Source organism: Coturnix japonica, unplaced genomic scaffold (genome assembly GCF_054131305.1).
Source record: "Coturnix japonica strain WE unplaced genomic scaffold, WE-NBRP24 Scf061, whole genome shotgun sequence".
NCBI classification, from domain to species: domain Eukaryota; kingdom Metazoa; phylum Chordata; class Aves; order Galliformes; family Phasianidae; genus Coturnix; species Coturnix japonica.
The window spans coordinates 599145-623053 of record NW_028188964.1 but is presented as its reverse complement, the minus strand read 5'-3'; the positions used below and the strand labels follow the sequence as shown (position 1 = coordinate 623053).

Genomic DNA, 23909 nt, shown 5'->3' with positions numbered 1-23909 from the left:
GGGTGGTCACTATCCCCTCATCAAGGTCGCTGATGATGTTTAACAAGACCAGACCCAGTACAGACCCCAGGGGGACACTGCTAGTTACACGCCTCCATCCAGACACCGCACCGGCAATGACAACCCTCTGCACTCTGCCAGTCAGCCAATTCTCAACCCACTTCACTGTCCACTCATCTATCCCATACTTCCTCAGCTTTATAAGGATGTCATGGGGGACAGTATCAAAAGCCTTACTGAAATCAAGGTAGACTACATCTACCGCCCTCCCCCTGTCCACCCACCTAGTGACATCTTCATAAAAGGCGACCAGGTTGGTGGAGCACGACCTCCCCTTGGTGAACCCATGCTGAGTACTCCTGATAGCCTCCATATCACCCAGTTGTCTGGAGATGGCATCCAGCACAAGCTGTTCCATCACCTTCCCTGGGACAGAGGTGAGGCTGACTGGCCTATAATTACCCGGGTCTTCCTTCTTGCCCTTCTTGAAGATCGGACTGACACTGGCCGTCCTCCAGTCTTCAGGCACCTCCCCAGTTCTCCAACACCTCTGATAGATTACAGAGAGCGGCTCAGCAATGACCTCCGCCAGCTCTCTCAGCACCCACGGATGCACCCCATCAGGTCCCATGGATTGATGGACCTTAATGTTTCCTAGGCACTCACAGACCACCTCTTCCCTGACTAAAGGGAAATCTCCCATTCCTCAGACTCTCTCATTAACCTCCAGTGACTTGCAGAATCAAACTCTATAATCCAAAGATGGGTTATAAAGCAGGTCTGTTTATTCCAGCGTTGTGCAGTGCCGGGTGCAAGGGGGATAGCTCCACCAAACTTGCACACCGACTTGTAAAATCATGACACAGATATAGGTACATTTAATACATAGTCAATGATTTATTGGAATTCTGATACATAGGCAATAGTTCTCGGAATTCTGATACATATTCAGTAGTTCTTTAGCATGCAGACCCCCTCTTGTTCTTATCAGGGGGATGCAACTCCCTTCCCCCCATTATCCCCAATGGGTCCGTGCCGTAACCCGCTCCCCCGGAGGGAACGCGTGCTCTGCGGAAATGGGTCCCCCTTGGAAACGATCCGCTTCACTGGCGTTCCGCCCTCGCTGTGGTTCCTACCGCCCTATGGTGGGGGGGGGGTGTCCTCAGAGGGGTGGGGACGTGTCAGCTGTGTCTCCACGGAGGGCTGTGTGTCCACCCCTCAACAGCCTCTCCCCCCCCTACAGGTGGAGCTTCTGCTGCTGCTGCTCAAGTACCCGGGGGGGTCCCGGCGGTATACGAGGCTCTACTGGAGCTGCTGACTCTGCCCCACAACCCTCCGTGTCACCCCCGGGCTCTGCTCCTACTGGCCACCGTCACCGACCTATTGGCCACCGGCACGGGGGGGTCCGTGGGTGTCGTTGCCCCCTTTGTGACCCTCCTGCTGCAGGAAGCCGAGGGGGTGAAGCAGGGGGGGGCCCCGGCGGCAGCAGCTGAGTGTCTGCGGGAGCTGCTGAGGGGCCGGGGGCCGGGGGACACCCCCAGGATGTTGCCTTGTGGGGCTCGGAGGTCCCTGCTGGGTCGCTTGGCTGTAGCCTCTGCCATTCAGCCCCTGGTGCTGCTGCTGGTGGAAGGTGAGAAGCTCTGGGGGGGGCGGGGGTGAATATTATGGGGGGGGGCTTTGCATTGGTAATGGGGAGGGTCTGGGGACTGAATTTGGGTGATGGGACCCCAGGGATCCTCACGTTGGTAATGGAAAGGATCCTTGGGAATCCCATTATGGGTTGGGGGGGGCAGGAAGGGGATGCAGGGCATCCCGTGGTGGGATTGGGGATTAATCTTATTGGGGGGGTGGGGGCTCTGCATTGGTAATGGGGAGTGTCTGGGGGCTGAATTTGGGGTGATGGGATCCCAGGGATGATCACCTTGGTACTGGAAGGGATCAAGGGATCCATTGGAATCCCATTATAGGGCTGGGGAGGAGGGGCTGGGGGGGGTAATCCAGGGGATCTTAGTATGGATGGAGGATCTCACCCCCGTCTCTTTTCTTTCTCATCAGATCCTGTTGAATCCTGCCGTGCTGCTGGACCAGATCCTGGAGCATCTTTTATGTCTGCAGGTGGCTCCTTCCACAACCTGCTGCCAGATCCCGGCCCAGCCTCACACTATGATCCACTGGGTCCCAACAGCCCTGGGCAGCCTCGTGTCACCGTGGGGCTGAGCTCCTCTGGATCCCAGTGCACCCCTTCCCCTTCTAATGCACCTCCCTCCCATGCAGCCCTTACAGACCCCGGGGGTCCCAGTGTTGTCACATCACTGGATGCTGGGGATCCGCTCCGCATCGCACTGCTGGATCCCAAGGGTCCCCCTGGCAAAGCACTGTGGGATCCAGACCCCAAGGACCCCCCTCACGGCACCACTTCCAGGGCTCCCAATGATGGAGCACCTCAGGATCCCAGGGGGGACCCCCATAGCAGCCCCTCGGTGGATCCCATCTCCCCCCTTCCACACCACCTCCTTGCCCACTCCTTCCTCCTGACCCCCGCAGCCCAGGCCCAGCTGCTGTGGGTGCTGGGGGGCTCCGAGAAGCCCCCCCCGAGCTCTTCCCCTATTCTAACCCAAGTGCTGCCCACTGCGGAGCCGGCGTTGCTCCACGCCGCCCTCTGGGGGTCCCGGGGGGGTCTTTGCCCCATCCCTGCCTCTTTCCAACACCGCTTGTCTTCCTTAGCCCAGCACCCAGCTCTGCCCCCCTCCCTGCGCCTCTTCTTCCTCCTCTGCCTCGGGACCCCCCCCTCGCCCCCCTTACCCCCCCATTTGGCCGCCAGCCTCTTCCCCACGTTCTGCGACCCCCCCGAGCTTCTCCTGCCCCACTTAGAGCTGGCGGCCGCTGCTTGTTCCGGGGGGTGGGATGAAGGGCAGCGGGGCAGCTGTTGGCTCCGGGCTTTGGTGGTGGGCTTGGCAGCTCGGGGGGGTCCTCCCGGTGTTTTCTGCCGGGCTCTGGTGGCCTTATCTAAACACATGGGGGGCAGCGGGACCCCCCCCGTCGAGTTGGTCGCAGCCCCCCGAAACGAGGGGGGGCTGCGGGGGTACCTGAGAGTATTGGCTCGGGCGCCCGGCCCCCCCCGGCCCAAAGCGTGCAGCCGCTACCTGCGGCGTTTGGCCGCCCGGAGCCGGGGGGGGGACGGAGAGTGGAGGGGGGGGCAGGAGGTGCTGAGCGCTGCCGCCCCCCTGCTGCCCCACGGAGCTCCTCCGTTAAGCCCACACAGCGTCGGGGGGGGGGACATCGACGTCGGCGACCGGGCTGCGCTTCACGCCGCTTTAACGACCGCTTTGGGTCCCCCCAAGTTGGGCACCGTCTTGGCCGCCCCCCCGCTCCGCCTTCCCCCCCATCGGATAACCACGGAAGGGGGGGGGTCGGCTCTCAGCCTCCGCTCTGTCCCCCCTCCTTTCCACCTCCATCGCCTCCCCGACCCCCCCCCGCCGCTCCCCCCGCCTTTCGGTGCCCCCCGGGATCCCCGCGGTTACGGGAGGGCTTTGGCACGATGGGGAGCCCCGGGGGGGGGGTTACGGCTTTGCCTCCGTTTGGAGCCCGACGACGCGACCCCCCCTCATCGCCTCCACGTCCTGGCGCTGCTGCTGCAGGTGGGGGGGGGGGCTCAGGGCCGCTCGGTGCGGTTGGGGTCGGGGGGAGCAGAATTAAGGCTCACCCTGCGCCCCTCCCGCTCCCTCCCCCCCCTCCTCCCGGTCAATGCCGTATTCAGCTCCTCGGGGGGGAAGGGGGGGGTCTCCGTCTCCTCTTTGCCCCCCCTTCCTTTACCCGTAGCGGCTCAATTGCGACCGTTGGCCGTCCCCCCCCCTTGGGACGCCTCCAGGCGACGCCGCATATTCGACGCCATGTGGGAAACGCTGGGGGGGGACCCGAAAGCCGCTTGGTGTGGGAAGGGGTTCGACCCCCCGCCGCCATCACCCGCTTCGTGTTGGATGAAGGGGACGGAGATGGGGGGTGGGTGGCGGCCGCCTCGTTGCCCCCCCGCGGTCTGGCCCTAATTTGGGGCAGGGAGGGGAGAGTGGACGTGCGGTGTCAGCGCTGGGGGGCTCTGGTGCCTTTGGGTCGCCTATTGAGGGGGGAGGCTTGAAGGCAGCACACGGGCTGGTTCCGGAACGTATCTATGGGTCTGGGTCGGTTCTGGGTTGGGGGGGAAAAAGGAGGGGTGTTTCTCAGGAGGTTTTCTCTGTAAATGGGAACGATGCAGATTGGAGTGTTGAGTTTTGTGTTCCGTAAGGATTCGGATGCGCGGTTCCGGTCCGGTTCTGCTGACCCGACTTCGTTTCGTTGTGGTCAAGAGAGCGGAGAGCTCTCTGCTGCCACCGCGTGGCCAAAGAGCGGAACTGCACCCCGGTGTCACCCCAAACTGACCCCCCATCGCCACCCCAGCGATGTCGCCCCCTAAGGGATACCCCAACATAACCCCAACATAACCCCAACTTGACCCCCCAAGGGTCGCCCCCCAGCAACAAAAGCATCCCTCCCTCCCTGATAGCAACCCCCAGTGATACCCCAACGTCACTCCTAACATCGCTCCCCAACATTACTCCAGCGTTATCCCAACAGCATCACACCAGTGTCACCCCAATGTCACCCCAACACCATCACCCCAGCGTCACCCCAACACAGCCCCAATGTCACCCCAACACCATCAACCCAGCATCATCCCAACACAGCCCCAATGTCACCCCAACGTCATCCCTACATCACCCCAATGTCACCCTAACAGCATCACTCCCGACATCACCCCAGTGTCCTCCCAATGACCGACCCCCAGCTCACCACAGCCTCCCTTTTGGGGTTATAGGGAGCAATAAGACCCTCACTACCCCATAGCAGATCAATCCATGCCCCCACTTGCTGTTATCTGATGGCTGTTTGCTGGCTCTTGCTCTATTCAACCACCACTGTCTGGGCCCATCCTCCAGTCAGTTCCTCACCCAGCACAGAGTGCACAAATGCATGCCAATGACCCCAAATGACCCGAAATCCCCCCAAATGACCGTCAAATGATCCTGTAAGTGCCCCCAAATGGGCTGCAGCTTCCTCAGGAGAAACCCATGGCGGATGGTGTGGAAGTTTTGCTGATGTCAATGCAGACCAACAGACACCAACAGCCTCAGCTGTCACCTCCCCCAGCACTCATGGATGGATCCCATCCGGCCCCATGGACTCGTGGTGCTGCAGGTGGAACAGCAGGACTCTGTTTCCTCTTGAATCGTGGGGGTTTGCTCTGCTCCCCATCCCAGACAGCCAAGTCAGAGAGCAGAGAACCCATCAAGAGCCTTTTTGTCCCCCTTTTTCCCTTCACATCCCTTACCCACTGCAGCCTTGGCTTCCCTGAAGCTGCTCTCCCCATACACTGCTGGAAGGGGCCTTAAAGCCACAACTACCAGCCCTGGGGCTCAGGGTTTGGTGACAGGGATGCACCACTGGGCATTGGGGTGCATCTAAAAGGGCTTCAATCTTTGGTCCTTGGGTTCAGGCCTTTGAACGGGGTTCACCCTTTTATTCCTTGGGGTTATCATAGTATCATAGTATCATAGTCTCGTGCGGGTTGGAAGGGACCTTAGAGATCATCGAGTCCAACCCCCCGGGATTCGAGCCTCCTATGCAGCAGAGCGGCACTTCTACCACTTGCGCCACAGGGGGGATTATACACTTTGCTGACCCATTTGGCATCAGGGTTCTGCTTTTAGTTGCCATTTCTTCCCCGTTTTCCATCTCTATCCCCCTCCAGGGCTCCATAGCAGAGACACTTTGCTGCAGCCTTCATCTATAAACTTCATCTATAAACTTCATGTATGAACTTCATATGAAAGCAGAAGAGAAGCATGCAGACCAAGCAGCATCTGAGTGCAGAATGGATGCTGCCCATCCCATCTCTCTTCCTATCTACGTCTGCTCTCTCTCTGTGCTTTTCAAGGGGGGAATCTTCCCCCATCTCCAAAGCAAAGGGACCCAACCTCCAAACTGAGGGGAATAATGATATGGATTTTATTGAGGGATTTCTTAACAACTAACAACAACCAATTGGGGGTAACATTGGCTAATGGGTTAATATGGGCTAATTACAATTAGAGGCCGTTCTTATAGGCCATGGCTGCTCTGATGAGCCATAGAATGAAAGAAGACCAAGAGTAGAGACAGAAGACAGGGAAGGAGGGACAGAGAGGCAGCAAAGCGAGGTGGTTCAGCGCTGGTAGATGCATCCACGTCCTGCTGTCGGGTGCGGATCTTCAGTCTGATGGGCCATCAGAGGTTTGTTGTTTGACAGCGACTCCCGATGACAGTCCAGACTGATTTCCACCAAGTCCAACGTGGTGGCACTCAGCCGCCTGCCAGCACTGCCCCACTGCTGTGCCTGGGGGCAGGAGCACAGGAGAGGCCCCTTCCGTGGGGACAGAGCCCTGTCCCCTATCCCAGCACGCAGCCCCAAGCTGGGAGGGGTTACTGAGCTGGGTGGTCAGATGGGCAGCAGCCCATCACAGACCACACGCAGGGTCCTGCTTGCAAAGTACGCCACGGAAGCGTACATTGGCTGGGGCAGCACCCGCAGCAGGAGCCGATAGAGCAGCTCCTGGTCATAGTGCTGGGCGTAAAATAGGGCAGAGCCCAGCACAGCAATGAGCAGCAGCTGGAGGCAGACGAAGATGAGGCAGATGGTCCTGTGGGGTGAAAGAGGGTCGCGAATGAGGCGTCCCTGCCCCATGGCAGCACAGCCCCATATGGTGCCAAAGGGGCTGCAGAGGGGTCCAGGCCATCAGCACATTGATGGGAACCCGGCTGCTGTTGGCAAAGAGCAATGAGGGGATTCTCACTGCATTTAGAAGGAGAACCCACGTCTCCTCGCCCGCTCCTTCTTCTCCTGTAGGTGAAGATGGGGCAGAGATGGAGGTCAGGGTCTGCTGCACAGCAGGGGGATCATGCAGGACTCGGGAGCCCAGCAGCACAACAGTGCTGGAAGGAGCCCTGTCCTCAAGGAGACCCCATTGCATGGGGAGACCACTGTTGGATGGGGAGACCCCTGTTGGATGGGGTGAGGGTGCTGTGTGTTCTGCCCCTTACCAGCTGAGCCTCCACCAGCTCTGGCAGCACAGCCCCAGGCTCACACTCCACCTCCAGCTCCATCTGATGCTGTTGCCTGTATTGAACAAGGCTTGGTTGGAGTCTATCACCACGGGGGGCTCCCCAGCACTGTGTGCCCACCCCCCAGGGCTGGGATGGGGCTGCTCTGCCACACCGTGCAGTAACCAGAGCCCTATCTCCAGCAGCACTGCAGTCCCATTGCTGCCCCAGGTGTGTCAGAGACCCCCGTGTGCAGGCGTGGGGTGCAGGGTCCCATGGGTGGGTCCCACTCACCAGGCACCCTCCAGCTCCAGCTCCTCCCGCTCCTCTCGCAGGCGCTGTTTCTCCTTGTGCAGCACCTGGAAGACAAAAACATGAGCTCCAGGTCCACAACATGGGGGTGGGAAGCCCCCCACCCCTTCCCTCAACCCACCACACTACCTCGATCTCCTCTGTCTCAGCCTTCAGCTGCTCTTCCAGCTGGGCAATGAGCTGCTTCTCCTGCAAGACAAAGCGTGTACCACCAGGGGTGGCTGCGTTGGGTCCCATGGACCCGAGGGTTTGGGACCGAGGTCCTCCTGCACAGCCAGAGGCGTGAGGATGCCGAGCTGTGAGGACGAGCCCTCACTGCCCCCTACCTGCTCCAGCTCCTCTTTACGGGCAGCCGTTCTTTCAGCCCGTATTTGCTGGGCATTCTGTGGGAAAGCAGAAGAGCATCGACCGTCAGGGCACCGGTGCTCCCATGGGGCTCCGTCCCCTCCTGCCTCCTCCATCGGGGCAAGCAGGACCTGCAGGGCTGGAGCTGCAGACCCACACGAGGGCACTTCTCCCATCCCACACCACACAGCAGCATCTCCTCACCTTCAACAAAGACTCCCTGGCCGTGGCCGTGCGGTTCTCCATGACCTGCTCATGAGCCTGTGGGAGGGGAAAGGAGCAGCGTTGTCCCCCGGCCCTCTGCTGCCATGCCATGGGCAGGGTGCCCTTCAGCCGGCAGCTCGGCCCTTGTGTGCCCGTCCATTAGGTGCTCACCTGCTCCAGCTCCTGCAGCAGCTCCACTTGCTGCATGCTGTTAATGTTCCGCTGGCAAACTGGGCCCGCATTGCTGTACCACTCACATAGCTGCTTGCAGGACCCGCACCGCCTGCGGAATGGGGCCGGCTGGTGCCCATTGGCAACGGTGCCGTGTGCTGGCTGTGGATCCCCACACCTTTGCTGGTGCCATTTGGACTCCTGGGAGCCACAGCCTGTTGCGGGGCCGTCCTCCCACCAGCTCATCTTGGTGCGCATCACACACGCGTGTTGCTCCTTGTTGGCAACTGCCATGTGGGAACTCATCCCTTCCAAATGCTTCCAGTCGTTCACCAGAAGCTCCTCCAGGATGTGACACCCACCGCCCTGCAGCCGCTCTGATGCGGCTCCTGGGTTCCATGTCACACAGCAGCCTATTCGACGCAATGGAATGCAGGCGGTGATGGCTGCTGCCCATTCTGAGCCCGCCTGCTGCCTGCCCTGCCTGCAGGAGCCCAGCTCTGCTCTTTTCAGGCTGATGCTCACCCCTTGTGTGCCATGGCCCCCACCAGTGGGGATGGAGGTGGCCTCCTCAGGCAGGCTGGCCTCAGGATGAGATGCTGAGCCCGCTGCCCATCATAGCATCTTCCTGCATGGGCCTGAATCTCTTGACCGCTGCCATCTCTAATGATGAGCATCTCGATTGCTGCAGCTCTCACTGGTGCTCATTGGGCACCCAGGGCAGGTCGGCCTCAGAGCTCAATGAGGATCAAGGGGCAGGCTTGGCTTTCTTTGACACGGGACTTGTTTTCAGCCAAAATAAGCTTAGAAAACTGCAGGCTCCCCCCCCTGAGACCCCACAGTGCAGAGGAGAAACAACCCGCAGTGCTCTGGGCAAGTGCTGTGAGCTGTCAAAGCTCTTTAGTGGGGGCATAGGGCCCATTGGAACCAACCCATTCGTTGTGAGCATTGAACACATTGAGTATTGAAGTTCAGCTTGGATCTGCTCAGGCTCCCATTCCTGTCCTTCCAGTGAAGTGAAACCCTCCAGGCAGCATCTGGTTGGTCCATCCAGTGGCAGAGAGAAAATCCTCCTGTGGCACCTGTTAGGAACTGTTTGTGCTTTGAGTTTTCCTTTCTAGGTGAGGCCAGACACGTCAAACCACCAGGAGAAGCCATGAAGGGTCATAAACAGCACAGCTGGTTATTGGGATCCTGGAAAGAAAGAATGCACCTCTCTGCATTCTGGGATAAATAGTGATATTCGGGTGAAAACTGTCTAAATCTTCACATAAATAGATATTGAATGCTGAAATCATTGCATTTTTTGAGACAAAAATCTTATACTGGGGAGAAAGAATCATATTGCGCTAAGAAGAGTGATTTTTTGTAGAAAATTTCTTCTTTTGGAGATGAAAAGCAGTGTTTTGGGAAGAAAATGTCTTTTTGTTGGGATCAAGGATGACACTATAGTGAGATCATCGGCCTTTGTCCTGGAAGGGCTTCCCTGGCCTGCAGGCATTTGAGCTGGCAGTGCCCCCCAGAGCAGACAGCTGGCTTTTAGCCTGGCAGTGCCCATCTAACCGCAAGGTCCCCCCGGACTACGTGGCCGGCTTTTGGCCTCACAGGCCCAGCAGGTCAGTCAGCCATTTTGTTGCCTGGCAGTGAGCCCCGGGCAGGCTGGATGTTGGCCTGGTAGGACTCCCCAGGCTGGCCAGTCAGCTTTTGGCCTTCCAGTGTTTGCCGGCCGGCGGCAGGCTCTTGGCCTGGCAGGGCTTCCCAGGCCTGCAGGCTTCTGGCCTGGCAGGGATCCCCAAGCCGGCCTTTGGCCTGGCAGGCGCCCCGCAACCATCCGACCAGACGGCTTTCTCCTTCGGGCCTTCCTTGCCATCTGGCTTTTGGCCTGGCTGGGACCCCATGTGCCGGCAGGGGTTCTAGAGGTTATGGGATGGGTTTGGGGTTGGGATGGGTTATGGGATGGTGTTGGGGTGGTTTACACGGGTTATGGGATGGAGTCGGGGGGGGGGACGGGACACAAAGGGAATGTGCGCAGTCCCCCTCCCATTTTAACCCAAGGACCAGTGTCTTCTGGCTCCCGTGCCGTGCCCTGTCCTACAGCCCCCTCCTCATGCCATGTGGAACGCCAGTGCCAGCAGTGCCAGCAGTGCGGCCACCATGTTAGAACCCTGGCCATGTCACAGCAGTCACCTTGGTCACTACTGCCCCACACAACGCACTCACCTCTGAGAGCTCTGGCCATTAACAGCCATGTGGGGAGCTAAGAGAGCGAGGCTGGAGGATTCCCAGGATTTAGGTGGGAAGATGTAGCTGGGGACAGCAGGGTCGAAGAGGAGGAGGAGGGGGCCCGCCAAGACCATCAGGCGGCAGACAGGCAAGAGAGCCCGTTCCCGTCATGCCTGGACCAGCCGTGTGAGTCCCTCCGTGGAGCCCATGGAGGTGGATCCACCTCCTGATGAACCCTTAATAAGCCCTCCGGCCCATAACGGAGCCCATAACAAAGCCTCTCCTCTTTGCATTGGCAGGAGAAGCCCCTTCAATCCTACCAAAGGATCAAACTGGATGTGTGGAGCAACTGGGGGAACGCGGAGTACACCTCGTGTACCGAGTGGAAATCCACGGCAACCCCTAAAAAACTCTAAAAACACCTAAAAACCCCTAAAAAGCCCTAATAAACCCTAAAAACCCCTAAAAAAATCTAAAAACCATTAAAAACCCTAATAAACCCTAAAAACCCCTAAACTCTGATGTCTATTAGAGGGTTATAATTAGGGATTGATCATTCAATGAAGAGATGTCTATAACTTTCTGCCCGCCTCGAGGCTGGTTGGGGGGAGGGAGGAGCTGCGGGGATGAGTTGGGTGGGTGTTTGGGGGGAGACCGGGGTGGGAGCCGGGGCTAAGCCACAGGACAAGCAGGCCAACTTGGCCTAGTTCCCCAGGGCACAGCACATGCTGGATGAGGCAGAGGAACGTGCTGACATGGCTTAGTCCCAGGTTAACAAGCTGCAGGCACAGAGCCATGACATCAGCATCAAGGTGGTTTCCTACTCCGCATCCCTGCCCTCCATCTTCTCACCTCCCTCCATCTCCTTTCCCAATAGAAAGGACTCAGTGAGGAACGAAAGCTGCAGATGCTCTGCCTTCCAGCCCCAACCTCTGATCTCACAACCCCTTTGGATCTCTCAACTCTCCTGCTTTCAGCCAATAAGAGTTGTTGAGCGGCAGCAGCTGCATTTGTGGGACAGGGCTTAGTGTGGGTGGTGCTGTGGGGTTGGTGTGGGAGCCACGGGAGATGGAGGGTGGCCAAGAGTGTGAGTTGGCCACTCAGGCCATCCCACAGTGCCGTGAACTGTGGTACTAAAGGGCTGGACTGGAAGCACTGAGGTTTTGAGGGCCTGATGCACAGAGGGAGGCCAAAAAAGAGACCACGAGTCCATGAACATTTGTGGCACAAAGGGAGGCTTTGAGCTGTAATGGAGAACACACCTGGAGGCACAGATGCCTGTAAGCTGTCCTAGAGGCATAGGGGGAGGCCTAAAGGCTTAGAGGTTGCCCAGGAGGCTTAGAGGCCTTAAGGTAAAACAGCCTGGAGGGAGGCTGAGAGCCTGGCCAAGAGGCCTTGCAGCTTAGTAGTCTTGAGGCCAAGGTGAGGCGTGGAGGCCAAGCAAGAGAAAGCCTCTGTGGGTAGGAAGCTCTTGTGAGCTGTGGTGTGGGTACCTGCCTCTAAATAGGGCCGCGTGAAGGGAAGGGCAGGGTGTGGGATGGAGGAGAGAGGAAAGGACACTGCAGAAGTGGCACAACACTGTAGCAGTGGAACGGTAAACTGAAGAAACTGCTCTTGACCAGAAGCTTGTGGTTGGCTGTGCTCAGATCCTCCTCCAAAGAGATGCTCTTCATGCATTTCTTGTCTCCTTTCTGTCAGAAGCTGATGGAAGCAGCCTTCCAGCAAATGGCAGCCTTGCAGAAAGCCAGGGGAGGAGCACAGAGCCAACAAAAGATGAGAATTTGCCACCAGGGAAAAGGGAAAGGGGCAGGGAGATGGGAGCTGGGCACAAGGAAACCAAGAGAGCAGCAGCAACCATCTAAGGAGGCAAACTTATTTCACTCACTATGACAAGGGAATGCAAGGTAAGCCAGGCCCCACAGGCCGGACAGCCGGCTTCTAGCCTGGCAGGGACCCCAGTCTGCAGGCTTTTGTCCTTGAAGGGCTTCCCTGGCCTGCAGGCATTTGAGCTGGCAGTGCCCCCCAGAGCAGACAGCTGGCTTTTAGCCTGGCAGTGCCCATCTAACTGCATTACCAGCTTCAGGCCTGGCAAGGTCCCCCCTGACTGCGTGGCCGGCTTTTGGCCTCACAGGCCCAGCAGGTCAGTCAGCCATTTTGTTGCCTGGCAGTGAGCCCCGGGCAGGCTGGATGTTGGCCTGGTAGGACTCCCCAGGCTGGCCAGCCAGCTTTTGGCCTTCCAGTTTTTGCCGGCCGGTGGCAGGCTCTTGGCCTGGCAGGGCTTCCCAGGCCTGCAGGCTTCTGGCCTGGCAGGGATCCCCAAGCCGGCCTTTGGCCTGGCAGGCACCCCGCAACCATCCGACCAGACGGCTTTCTCCTTCGGGCCTTCCTTGCCAGCTGGCTTTTAGCCTGTCTGGGACCCCATGTGCTGGCAGGGGTTCTAGAGGTTATGGGATGGGTTTGGGGTTGGGATGGGTTATGGGATGGTGTTGGGGTGGTTTACACGGGTTATGGGATGGAGTCGGGGGGGGGGGGGGACACAAAGGGAATGTGCGCAGTCCCCCTCCCATTTTAACCCAAGGACCAGTGTCTTCTGGCTCCCGTGCCATGCCCTGTCCTACAGCCCCCTCCTCATGCCATGTGGAACGCCAGTGCCAGCAGTGCCAGCAGTGCGGCCACCATGTTAGAACCCTGGCCATGTCACAGCAGTCACCTTGGTCACTACTGCCCCACGCAACGCACTCACCTCTGAGAGCTCTGGCCATTAACAGCCATGTGGGGAGCTAAGAGAGCGAGGCTGGAGGATTCCCAGGATTTAGGTGGGAAGATGTAGCTGGGGACGGCAGGGTCGAAGAGGAGGAGGAGGGGGCCTGCCAGGACCATCAGGCGGCAGACAGGCAAGAGAGCCCGTTCCCGTCACGGCTGGACCAGACGTGTGACCCCCTCCGTGGAGCCCATGGAGGTGGATCCACCTCCTGATGAACCCTTAATAAGCCCTCCGGCCCCTAACGGAGCCCATAACAAAGCCTCTCCTCTTTGCATTGGCAGGAGAAGCCCCTTCAATCCTACCAAAGGATTAAACTGGATGTGTGGAGCAACTGGGGGTACGCGGAATACACCTCCGTGTACCGAGTGGAAATCCACGGCAACGCCTAAAAACCTCTAAAAACACCTAAAATCCCTAAAAAGCTCTAATAAACCCTAAAAACCCCTAAAAAAACCTAAAAACCATTAAAAACCCTAATAAACCCTAAAAACCCCTAAACTCTGATGTCTATTAGAGGATTTTAATTAGGGATTGATCATTCAATGAAGAGATGTCGATAACTTTCTGCCCACCTCGAGGCTGGTTGGGGGGAGGGAGGAGCTGCGGGGATGAGTTGGGTGGGTGTTTGGGGGGAGACCGGGGTGGGGGCCGGGGCTAAGCCACAGGACAAGCAGGCCAACTTGGCCAAGTTCCCCAGGGCACAGCACATGCTGGATGAGGCAGAGGAACGTGCTGACACGGCTGAGTCCCAGGTAACAAGCTGCAGGCACGGAGCCGTGACATCAGCATCAAGGTGGGTTCCTACCCCACATCCCTGCCCTCCATCTTCTCACCTCCCTCCATCTCCTTTCCCAATAGAAAGGACTCAGTGAGGAACGAAAGCTGCAGATGCTCTGCCTTCCAGCCCCAACCTCTGATCTCACAACCCCTTTGGATCTCTCAACTCTCCTGCTTTCAGCCAATAAGAATTGTTGAGCGGCAGCAGCTGCATTTGTGGGACAGGGCTTAGTGTGGGTGGTGCTGTGGGGTTGGTGTGGGAGCCACGGGAGATGGAGGGTGGCCAAGAGTGTGAGTTGGCCACTCAGGCCATCCCACAGTGCCGTGAACCTTGATCCATGGTGACTGAACATCATCGTAACTGGCTGTGGGGCACAGTTGGTTGCTACAGGACAGTATGTTCCCCTATGCACTTCTATGGGTCCCTGCAGGTACATGTGTGAGTGTGTCAGTATAGCTTCTCGGAGTCGGGTTGCTTGGAAATGCAGCCCAAAGCGGGTGGTAAACTCCATCTAAGGCTAAATACCGGCATGAGACCGATAGCCAACAAGTACCGTAGGGGAAATTTGAAAAGAACTTTGAAGAGAGAGTTCAAGAGGGCGTGAAACCGTTAAGAGGGCGACCTCAGGTCCCATATGGGTCTGTATTTGTTCCCCTTGGCTCCCCGTGGGTCTCTATTGCTCCCTGTCGTTCTTATGTGGCTCTATGACTCTCTATGATGTTCTTTTGGTTCTCTATGGTTCCTGTGGGTTACTGCCCCTGACAGACGGTGGGAGGGGCCGGGTGATAAGAAGGGCAGAAACAGCCCCATTTCTGTCCCTGGCTGTGTTGTGTAGAGCCCCATGGGGAACTGTGCAGCACTGCAGTCCCGCGAGGAGTGCAGAGCAGGCGAGTGGAGAGGTGCTTGTGTTCCTGGGAGGAGAGCAAGCCGTTCTCTGTGTCTGTGCGAGGAGTGAAGGAGCCAAAATGCCAGCCCAGCTGGGCAGGTGGGTGCAGCAGGCCCAGAATGTGGGGAGGGGAAGCCAGAATCACTGTGTGCTGCCGGGCTTTCTCCAGTCAGGCAGCCAAACTCCCTTTCCGTGGGCACAGCCCTGTTCCTGCTCTCGGGAGGGCCAGAACGGGGCCAGGCCGCTGCCCACCTTAGCACAGCAGAGCCCCTCACTCTCATGCGTCCCATGGGTGCTGTGGCACTGGCCAGCTCTTGCTAAAGGGCCCCCTGGGACTCACAACTCTGCTGGGCAGAGGAACCCGGTGGCAGCTGTCTGCTAAAAGGATCCCAGGAGACCGTGTCCCCACGCTGGGCTGTGATAACCACCATCTGATCTCTCCCTTAGGCAACGTGTCGCTCAAGAGAGGGGAAGAGGGACTCCCGTCCTGCTTCTAGCGGTCCTTTCTGGTGAGTGTTCCCCACCCAAAGCCATCCCAGCACAGCCAAGGAGCGGGACTGTCCCACACAGCATGTCCCCACTGGGTTGGGAGGAGGGAAATGGGCTGCAGGGCTCCGAGCACTCTGGCAAACTAATGGTCTCTCCTGACTGATATCTCCCACAGCTGGAGCCTTCCTCTGGATATTGGGAGCCTGGGGAAATGTCCTGCAGGTCAGTGCCACAGCGTGCGGCAGAAGACAAAGCTCTGCCCTTCAGCCTCCGTGGGGACAGGAGGAGTTTGGCCACGGGCCCATCGCTGCTGAGACTCTGTGGGCTCCTGAGCCAGGCTGGGGGCTGCCTTGGCAGCAGGACGGGCTTTGGTGTGGCAGCATCTTCCCAGTGCCCAGCACGGAGCTCAGGCTGAAGGCAACAGCACATGGGAAGAAGGGGCCTTTGGCTCGTCCGTGACACTGTGGCGTCTGGAGGGATGGGAAAGCAAGCGGAGAAGCAGCAGATGCTCTGCAGCACGTGGAGGGCTGAAGGGCCCAACTTTGGGCAGCGGTCCTCTGCAAAGTGCTGGGAAGCAGCAGGAAATTCTGCCAGCGGCTCCCTGGGAAGCTCCTTTGGAAGCTCTGGCCGTGCTCCTGGTGCTTCCTCCCATCAAATGCTTTTCTCTTCCAGGTGGTGTCAGCAGGACCTGTGCATGAGCTCCTGTCTCTGGGGTAAGAACACTTCCTTGCCATGCACCTGGCTCTGTAGCTTGGCCTCGGCTGGCTGTGTGCTCCATGCACGCCTTCACCTTGTGCCCAGGGCTCCAGCCTTTCCCATCTATATGGTGAAGGCAGCCCTTGGCAAAGCAAAGGAACAAAAGGGGCCGGGGGATAAGGAAGGGTACAACCCCCCGGAATCCTTCACCTCGTGGCACTGAAACTCTGACCTGCGGGGTGGACATTGCTGAACAAGACTTGCTTTGCTTTGCCTTCAGGAACTCACTGGTCTGGCCAGAACCAAACCTGAAAAGTACTCAGCTGTCAGTCAGGAAGGAGCTCATTGTAGAATCATTGTTTGATGTCCTGGAGGAGAATGGGATCCACGGTCTGAAGAGAGAGGTAATGATAATGCTCCCTCCTGTTTCCTTCCAGCCCTTTACAGGGACACCTCTGTGCTCTGGCCGCCTGCCCCACACCTGGCTCTCAGGCTCAGCCTCCCCTGTGGCTTGGAGCTACTTTGCTCCCCACACTGAGAGCTGCTGCTGGTGCTGGCTGCACGGTAAACCTGGGATCAGGGTGCTCTGTGCAGAGCCATGAATTCCCCCTGGCTGGGCCCCAGCCAGAAGCCTGCTGGGCTTGGCTTGGAGGCTGGATGCGGCCCCTGCCAAGAGACTTGTGCTTCAGACTTCTTAGCTGGAAGGGCCGTTCTCCAGACCAGCTGCAACTGGAGCTCTGCAGAGCCTGGCTGGCTCAGGGCACGATCTGACTGCCTGTCAAGGCTGTTCTACAGCAGACACAGGGCTGGCAATACTGGGATCAGGCAGAGCCCAAAGTCCATCTTTGCTGTGTCTCTGGAGTGCAGTTCTTGGGTAGGACTCCCTGCTCACACCCATCTCCTGTCTTTGTGCTCACTGTGCTCAACTTGGCCATTGCAAAACTGCAAGCTCCTTGCCCAGCATCCAGCTCTGGCGACTCTTTGCCTCACCGCTGATGGACGCATCTCTCTCATTTCAGCCTGATATTTCTGTTGGAAACTGCTGGGCATTCCAAAGTTCGCAGGGCCATGTTGTCATCCAGCTGCCGGAGAACATCTGGCCCACAGCCTGTGGCCCTGTGGCACGTCTCCAAGGCGGTGTCTCCCTCTGGGGGTGTCAGCAGTGCCCCCGAGACTTTGCCATCTTGGTAAGTCTCTGCCTGCTGCTGCTTCTGGAGGCCCCCGAGGAAAAAGCTTTGCCATAGAGCCCCATAAGAGCCCATTGAAATCCTATAGAGCCCCAGAGACAACCAACAGAACACCATAACCAAAACATAAGACCCCATAGACCACCACAGACACCCCAAAAAGCCCTATAGAGCCCCCACAGACACCCCAGAGAGCCCCATAATGCTCCATAAGACCCCATAGAGCTGCACAAGAAGCTCATAGAGATCCAAAGAGCCTCATGGCGCACCATAGACACCCAACAGGGCCCCATAAGGGCCCTACAGACACCCAACAGAGCCCCATAACTGCCACATAGAGCCCTGTAAGACCCCATAGAGCCACACAAGAGCTCATAGAGCACCATAGAGCCACATGGTAGACACCCAACAGAGCCCCATACAACCCCATACAGTTGGGAGCTCCCAAATTTCAGTGGTGGGCTGCTGCAGAGCACGGCATCCTGCCTGAGGGCACCAAATCCCTCGGCTGGTTCCATGTCTCCAAAGGCCTCTGCTGCTCTTTGTGGCCGAGCAGCTGGGAGCAATTGCTCCACGTGCCCTGACTCAGGTTCACCCTCCGTTGTGCTCCAATCCTACCAGAGCACAGGGAGGGTTGGAAGGGCTCCCACCTTTGGCCTCAGTGTATTCTTTATGGCACGGCCTGCCTAAGTGTGACCGCCATCATCTCTTGTCTTTGAGGGAGTGGATGAGGACGAAAGGGAAACTCCTGGGACTGTATGTTTATGACGTGGACAGAGATATTGCGCAGACCTTCCACGTTCAGGTATGGCAAGTGCAAGGGGGGAGGCTGGGCTGCCTGCAAGTCATGGGAAGAAAGAGCTTTCCTGCCCACCCTCTGCTCTCCAACATGGCCGACTCCCGTGGGGTCCCTTTTGCAAGCCTTTGGAAGCACTTGTTGTGCCGGGGCTCTTCCCATGCCCATAACAAAGCCTCTCCTCTGCTACTGCTTCACTTGTATACTGAGACCTTGAAATAACTACAAACTACTTCACTTATATACTGAGACCTTGAAAGAAAAGATTCTTCTCTTGTTCTAAAGGCACAAACAACATTTGATTCCCACACTGATAAGATCAGTGATAACAAGAGAGGGGTCTGCATGCTAAACAACTATTGAATATGGATCAGAATTCCAGGAAATCATTGACTGTGTATTAGGTTTACCCATATCTATGGGGTGAACAGTGGGAGCTATGGGGCACTATGAGATCTATGGGATGCTTTGGGATCTATGGGGAGAACAGTGGGAGCTATGGGGCACTATGGGGCACTGGTCCCCCTCTGGCCCATAACGAAGCCTCTCCTCTTTGCATTGGCAGGAGAAGCCCCTTCAGTCCTACAAAAGGATTAAAATGGATGTACGCAGCAACTGGGGGAACGCGGAATACACCTGCGTGTACCGATTCGAAATCCACAGCAACCCCTAAAAACACCTAGAAACCCCTAAAAATCCCTAATAAACCCTAAAAACCCCTAAAAAAACCTAAAAACCATAAAAAACCCTAATAAACCCTAAAAACCCCTAAACTCTGATGTCTACCAGAGGGTTTTAATTAGGGATTGATCATTCAATGAAGAGATGTCGATGACTTTCTGCCCGCCTCGAGGCTGGTTGGGGGGAGGGAGGAGCTGCGGGGATGAGTTGGGTGGGTGTTTGGGGGGGGGACTGGGGTGGGGACCAGGGCTAAGCCACAGGACAAGCAGGCCAACTTGGCCAAGTTCCCCAGGGCACAGCACATGCTGGATGAGGCAGAGGAACGTGCTGACACGGCTGAGTCCCAGGTAACAAGCTGCAGGCACGGAGCCGTGACATCAGCATCAAGGTGGGTTCCTACCCCACATCCCTGCCCTCCATCTTCTCACCTCCCTCCATCTCCTTTCCCAATAGAAAGGACTCAGTGAGGAACGAAAGCTGCAGATGCTCTGCCTTCCAGCCCCAACCTCTGATCTCACAACCCCTTTGGATCTCTCAACTCTCCTGCTTTCAGCCAATAAGAATTGTTGAGTGGCAGCAGCTGCATTTGTGGGACAGGGCTTAGTGTGGGTGGTGCTGTGGGGTTGGTGTGGGAGCCACGGGAGATGGAGGGTGGCCAAGAGTGTGAGTTGGCCACTCAGGCCATCCCACAGTGCCGTGAACCTTGATCCATGGTGACTGAACATCATCGTAACTGGCTGTGGGGCACAGCTGGTTGCTACAGGGCAGTATGTTCCCCTATGCACTAATATGGGTCCCTGCAGGTACATGTGTGAGTGTGTTAGTATAGCTCCCATATGGGTCTGTATTTGTTCCCGTTGGCTCCCCGTGGGTCTCTATTGCTCCCTGTCGTTCTTATGTGGCTCTATGACTCTCTATGATGTTCTTTTGGTTCTCTATGGGTCCTGTGGGTTACTGCCCCTGACAGACGGTGGGAGGGGCCGGGTGATAAGAAGGGCAGAAACAGCCCCATTTCTGTCCCTGGCCATGTTGTGTAGAGCCCCATGGGGAACATTGGAGGCCATAGCTTGTAGGCAAAGCAGAAGCTTATGGTGCATAGCTTACGGGGCTAAGCTGTGGGGGTTATGGGACAGAGCATCAAGGGCAGTGGTGGTTCTATCGGACACAGCCAAAAAAAGGAGGCTGAGAGGCCTTAACAGCCCTGTAGAGCCTAAAGTCCTTGAAGCTTAAGGGTAGGCCTGGAGCCGAGGTACTAAAGGGCTGGACTGGAAGCACTGAGGTTTTGAGGGCCTGATGCACAGAGGGAGGCCAAAAAAGAGACCACGAGTCCATGAACATTTATGGCACAAAGGAAGGCTTAGAGCTGTAAAGGAGAACACACCTGGAGGCACAGATGCCTGCAAGCTGTCAGGGAAATGGGCTGCAGGGCTCCGAGCACTCTGGCAAACTAATGGTCTCTCCTGACTGATGTCTCCCACAGCTGGAGCCTTCCTCTGGATATTGGGAGCCTGGGGAAATGTCCTGCAGGTCAGTGCCACAGCGTGCGGCAGAAGACAAAGCTCTGCCCTTCAGCCTCCGTGGGGACAGGAGGAGTTTGGCCACGGGCCCATCGCTGCTGAGACTCCGTGGGCTCCTGAGCCAGGCTGGGGGCTGCCTTGGCAGCAGGACGGGCTTTGGTGTGGCAGCATCTTCCCAGTGCCCAGCACGGAGCTCAGGCTGAAGGCAACAGCACATGGGAAGAAGGGGCCTTTGGCCCGTCCGTGACACTGTGGAGTCTGGAGGGGATGGGAGAGCAAACGGAGAAGCAGCAAATGCTCTGCAGCACGTGGAGGGCTGAAGGGCCCAACTTTGGGCAGCGGTCCTCTGCAAAGTGCTGGGAAGCAGCAGGAAATTCTGCCAGCGGCTCCCTGGGAAGCTCCTTTGGAAGCTCTGGCCGTGCTCCTGGTGCTTCCTCCCATCAAATGCTTTTTTCTTCCAGGTGGTGTCAGGAGGACCTGTGCATGAGCTCCCGTCTCTGGGGTAAGAACACTTCCTTGCCATGCACCTGGCTCTGTAGCTTGGCCTCGGCTGGCTGTGTGCTCTATGCACGCCTTCACCTTGTGCCCAGGGCTCCAGCCTTTCCCATCTATATGGTGAAGGCAGCCCTTGGCAAAGCAAAGGAACAAAAGGGGCCGGGGGATAAAGAAGGGCACAACCCCCCGGAATCCTTCACCTCGTGGCACTGGAACTCCGACCTGCGGGGTGGACATTGCTGAACAAGACCTGCTTTGCTTTGCCTTCAGGAACTCACTGGTCTGGCCAGAACCAAACCTGAAAAGTACTCAGCTGTCAGTCAGGAAGGAGCTCATTGTAGAATCATTGTTTGATGTCCTGGAGGAGAAATGGGATCCACGGTCTGAAGAGAGAGGTAATGATAATGCTCCCTCCTGTTTCCTTCCAGCCCTTTACAGGGACAGCTCTGTGCTCTGGCCGCCTGCCCCACACCTGGCTCTCAGGCTCAGCCTCCCCTGTGTCTTGGAGCTACTTTGCTCCCCACACTGAGAGCTGCTGCTGGTGCTGTCTGCACGGTAAAGCTGGGATCAGGGTGCTCTGTGCAGAGCCATGAGTTCCCCCTGGCTGGTCCTGATGAGCCCATGGAGGTGGATCCACCTCCTGATGAACCCATGGAGGTGGATCCGCCCGCAGCATAGCTGGCCTGGCACCACACCACCGTGCCAGGCCCTGCAGCAGTAACATCTCAGCTCCACCATTGCTGGTCCAGGCGCTGGGCTCCTTACCATCCGTGTGGCCCCCGCCCCCGGCATTAGTGCTCTGTGCAGAGCCATGAGTTCCCCCTGGCTGGGCCACACCCATCTCCTGTCTTTGTGCTCACTGCTGTCTCTCCATTCCCTGTTTGTTGCCAGGAAATTCTGCAGCTGACACAGCATGCAATTGAGAAAGTCGTGGAAAACAGCTACTGGATGCCCAACTGGGCTCTGAAATCCCTGGGTATGTAGACAGCTTCACTACCCTCAGCTTTGCGCCTGGCACTCAGCTCAGTAACCCCTCCCAGCTCGGGGCTGCGTGCTGGGATAGGGGACAGGGCTCTGTCCCCACGGAAGGGGCCTCTCCTGTGCTCCTGCCCCCAGGCACAGCAGTGGGGCCGCCATTTGGGGTGGTTTACACGGGTTATGGGATGGAGTCGGGGGAGGGGGCGCTCACAGGGAATGTGAGCAGTGCCCCTCCCCTTATAACTCCCATCCCCAACTTTTCCTCACAGAGCGCAGCAGACACAGCGAAGGGGCTGCAGCAACATCAACTGCCGCAGCAGGGAGAGCGCGGGAAGCAAGCCAAGGAAATGGCAGCAGAAACATCTCATGGCGAGAGCAGCCTTTCCGAGGAGTCCTCCCACAACACATCTGGATCGCTGCCACCCAGAAGGGAAAAAGCGGGGTCTCCCACTGACAAGATGGCGGCAGCAGCATCTCGTGTGGAGCCCAGCGTGCCCGAGGAGCCGCCTGTCCTCACATCCACATCGCTGCCACCCAGCGACGAAGGAACGGGGTCTCCCACTGAGGAGATGGCAGCAGCAGGGGCTAACGGATCGTTGGTCAGCTGCTCATCCCGCCCGTGCCGGCCTCTCATTGGTCAGCGGCTGCGCCGCCGACGCGTGTCGCCGTGTCATTGGTCAGCGGCAGCGCCGCCGGCTCCGATTGGCTGAGGCTCCGCGCGCGGGAGCGGCCGCCATCTTGTGTGTCGGGGCCTCCCGGCTCTCCCTTCGTTCGGCTGAAGCCGCTGCCGCAGCCCGGGCCGCCCCGCACGGCAGCGCCGCTGCAGCCGCTGCGCGCCGGAGCTGTCCGGGCAGCACCGAGACGGAACCGCGGCACGACGGGAGCGGTGCTGAGGACGGCGGCGCCGGAGGTGTGCGGGAGAACGGGGCCGGGCCGGGGCCGGGGAGAGGAAGCTGAGGTGGGCTGTGGGTGTAGGGGGCAGTGGGGGAGGAGTGGGGGGGATGGGGGAGTTGAGGGGGCTGTGGGGTAACGTGTGGCCGTGGGGGGGCTGTAGGTCCTATGGGGCTGTAGGGAGGGCCTAGGGTAATGTGGGGCTATGGGGGGCAGTGGGATGGATGTAGGGGTGAACAGTGGGGGAGATGGGGTTGTAGTGGGCTGTGTGGGGATCCCGAGGGATAGGAGGAAATGGGTGGCTGTGAGGGGAATGTGGGGTCTGCCGGTGGCTGTAGGGGGATATGGGGATGTAGGTAGGTGAAGTGGGAGTGTAGAAAGGTGTGAGGGGGTTATCGGGAGAGCTGTGGGGCTCTGGGGAGCACTGTTTGGGCTGTAGAGGGCTATAGGGCTGTGCGGGGTTTGTAGGAGGATATGGGGCTGTAAGGTGCTAGGGGGAGTGCAGGGGTAGATGTAGGTGTATGTGGGGCCATGGGGAGCTTCCTAGTGGCCATAGGAGGGGTATGGGATTCTAGAGAGTTGTCTGGGACTTTTGATGTGGTCTAGGGCTATATGGGACAGCGAGGGCTCTGGGGAGAATATAGATGACTGTGGAGGGGCTAGAGGGCTGATGCTGGGCTGTGGGGGGCTCCAGGGGATCATGGAGCTCTAGGGGGCTGGGGTGCTCTGTAGGGCTGTGGGGGAGTTGTAAGGTTCTAAAGGGGGGGGTGTAGGGTGCTCTGGGTGGATTATAGGAGGATATGTGTCTCTAAGGGACTGTGGGTGGGCAGTAGGAGGATTGTAGTGGGATACAGTGTTATAGGGAATGTATGGGGCTATAGAGTGGGTTATAGGGGCATGTGGGGCTAGAAGGCTCTCCCTCGCTTCCCCTTTCATTTCCCCCTCCTGTCTTTGTGCTCACTGCTGTCTCTCCATTCCTTGTCTGTTGCCAGACGTCGATCTTTGCTGTGTCTCTGGAGTGCAGTGGCTCATCAGGGCACACCTTCTGGAAGGTCTTGCCAGATTTCTGGAAAGACAGGGTGCCTTCCCTTAGCTCTTGGGTAGGACTCCCTGCTCATACCCATCTCCTGTCTTTCTGCTCACTGCTGTCTCTCCATTCCCCGTTTGTTGCCAGGAAATTCTGCTGTTGACACGGCATGGAATTGAGAGAGTTGTGGAAAACAGCTACTGGATGCCCAACTGGGCTCTGAAATCCCTGGGTATGTAGACAGCTTCACTACCCTCAGCTTTGCGCCTGGCACTCCCCAAAACCTGCCCAGCTCTGCTTCCTGTCACACTTATCTCATAGAGCTTTAGGATGGCTGAGGTCTGAAGGGACCTTAAGAC

The 23909-nt window shown here is 57.9% G+C and overlaps 2 protein-coding genes, 2 long non-coding RNA genes and 1 pseudogene across 4 annotated transcripts; all 5 read left to right on the top strand.

The window, feature by feature from the left end:
* Positions 1–1024: 1024 nt before the first annotated feature.
* Positions 1025–4132, top strand: LOC146751836 (uncharacterized). The gene is made up of 4 exons (XM_085533582.1): positions 1025–1145; positions 1244–1630; positions 2056–3670; positions 3820–4132. Exons 1-4 carry the CDS (start codon positions 1025–1027, stop codon positions 4130–4132), a joined length of 2436 nt encoding a protein of 811 aa, XP_085389708.1.
* An 11457-nt stretch (positions 4133–15589) lies between these two features.
* Positions 15590–17074, top strand: LOC146751835 (uncharacterized; annotated as a pseudogene).
* A 6-nt stretch (positions 17075–17080) lies between these two features.
* On the top strand, positions 17081–19033 carry LOC146751834 (uncharacterized). The gene is made up of 3 exons (XR_014941140.1): positions 17081–17165; positions 17886–17970; positions 18527–19033. It is a non-coding gene; the product is annotated as an uncharacterized LOC146751834 (long non-coding RNA).
* Positions 19034–19571: 538 nt separating this feature from the next.
* On the top strand, positions 19572–21536 carry LOC146751833 (uncharacterized). Its single transcript, XM_085533530.1, is given in 6 exon segments — positions 19572–20776; positions 20778–20847; positions 20849–20909; positions 20912–21018; positions 21020–21137; positions 21140–21536. Coding segments are annotated over 6 exon segments (942 nt in total). The 5' UTR covers positions 19572–20426; the 3' UTR covers positions 21376–21536.
* Positions 21537–21539: 3 nt separating this feature from the next.
* On the top strand, positions 21540–21992 carry LOC146751832 (uncharacterized). The gene is made up of 2 exons (XR_014941143.1): positions 21540–21630; positions 21902–21992. It is a non-coding gene; the product is annotated as an uncharacterized LOC146751832 (long non-coding RNA).
* The last annotated feature ends 1917 nt before the right edge of the window (positions 21993–23909 follow it).

What these genes read in the sequence shown, in the direction of transcription:
- LOC146751836 (XM_085533582.1), top strand. Translation starts at nt 1,025, where the DNA reads ATGGGTCCGTGCCGTAACCCGCTCCCCCGGAGGGAACGCGTGCTCTGC. An exon ending in GTGGTTCCTACCGCCCTATG is followed by an intron (nt 1,146 to 1,243) that starts GTGGGGGGGGGG and finishes CCCCCCCTACAG; the next exon opens with GTGGAGCTTCTGCTGCTGCT. An exon ending in GGTGCTGCTGCTGGTGGAAG is followed by an intron (nt 1,631 to 2,055) that starts GTGAGAAGCTCT and finishes CTTTCTCATCAG; the next exon opens with ATCCTGTTGAATCCTGCCGT.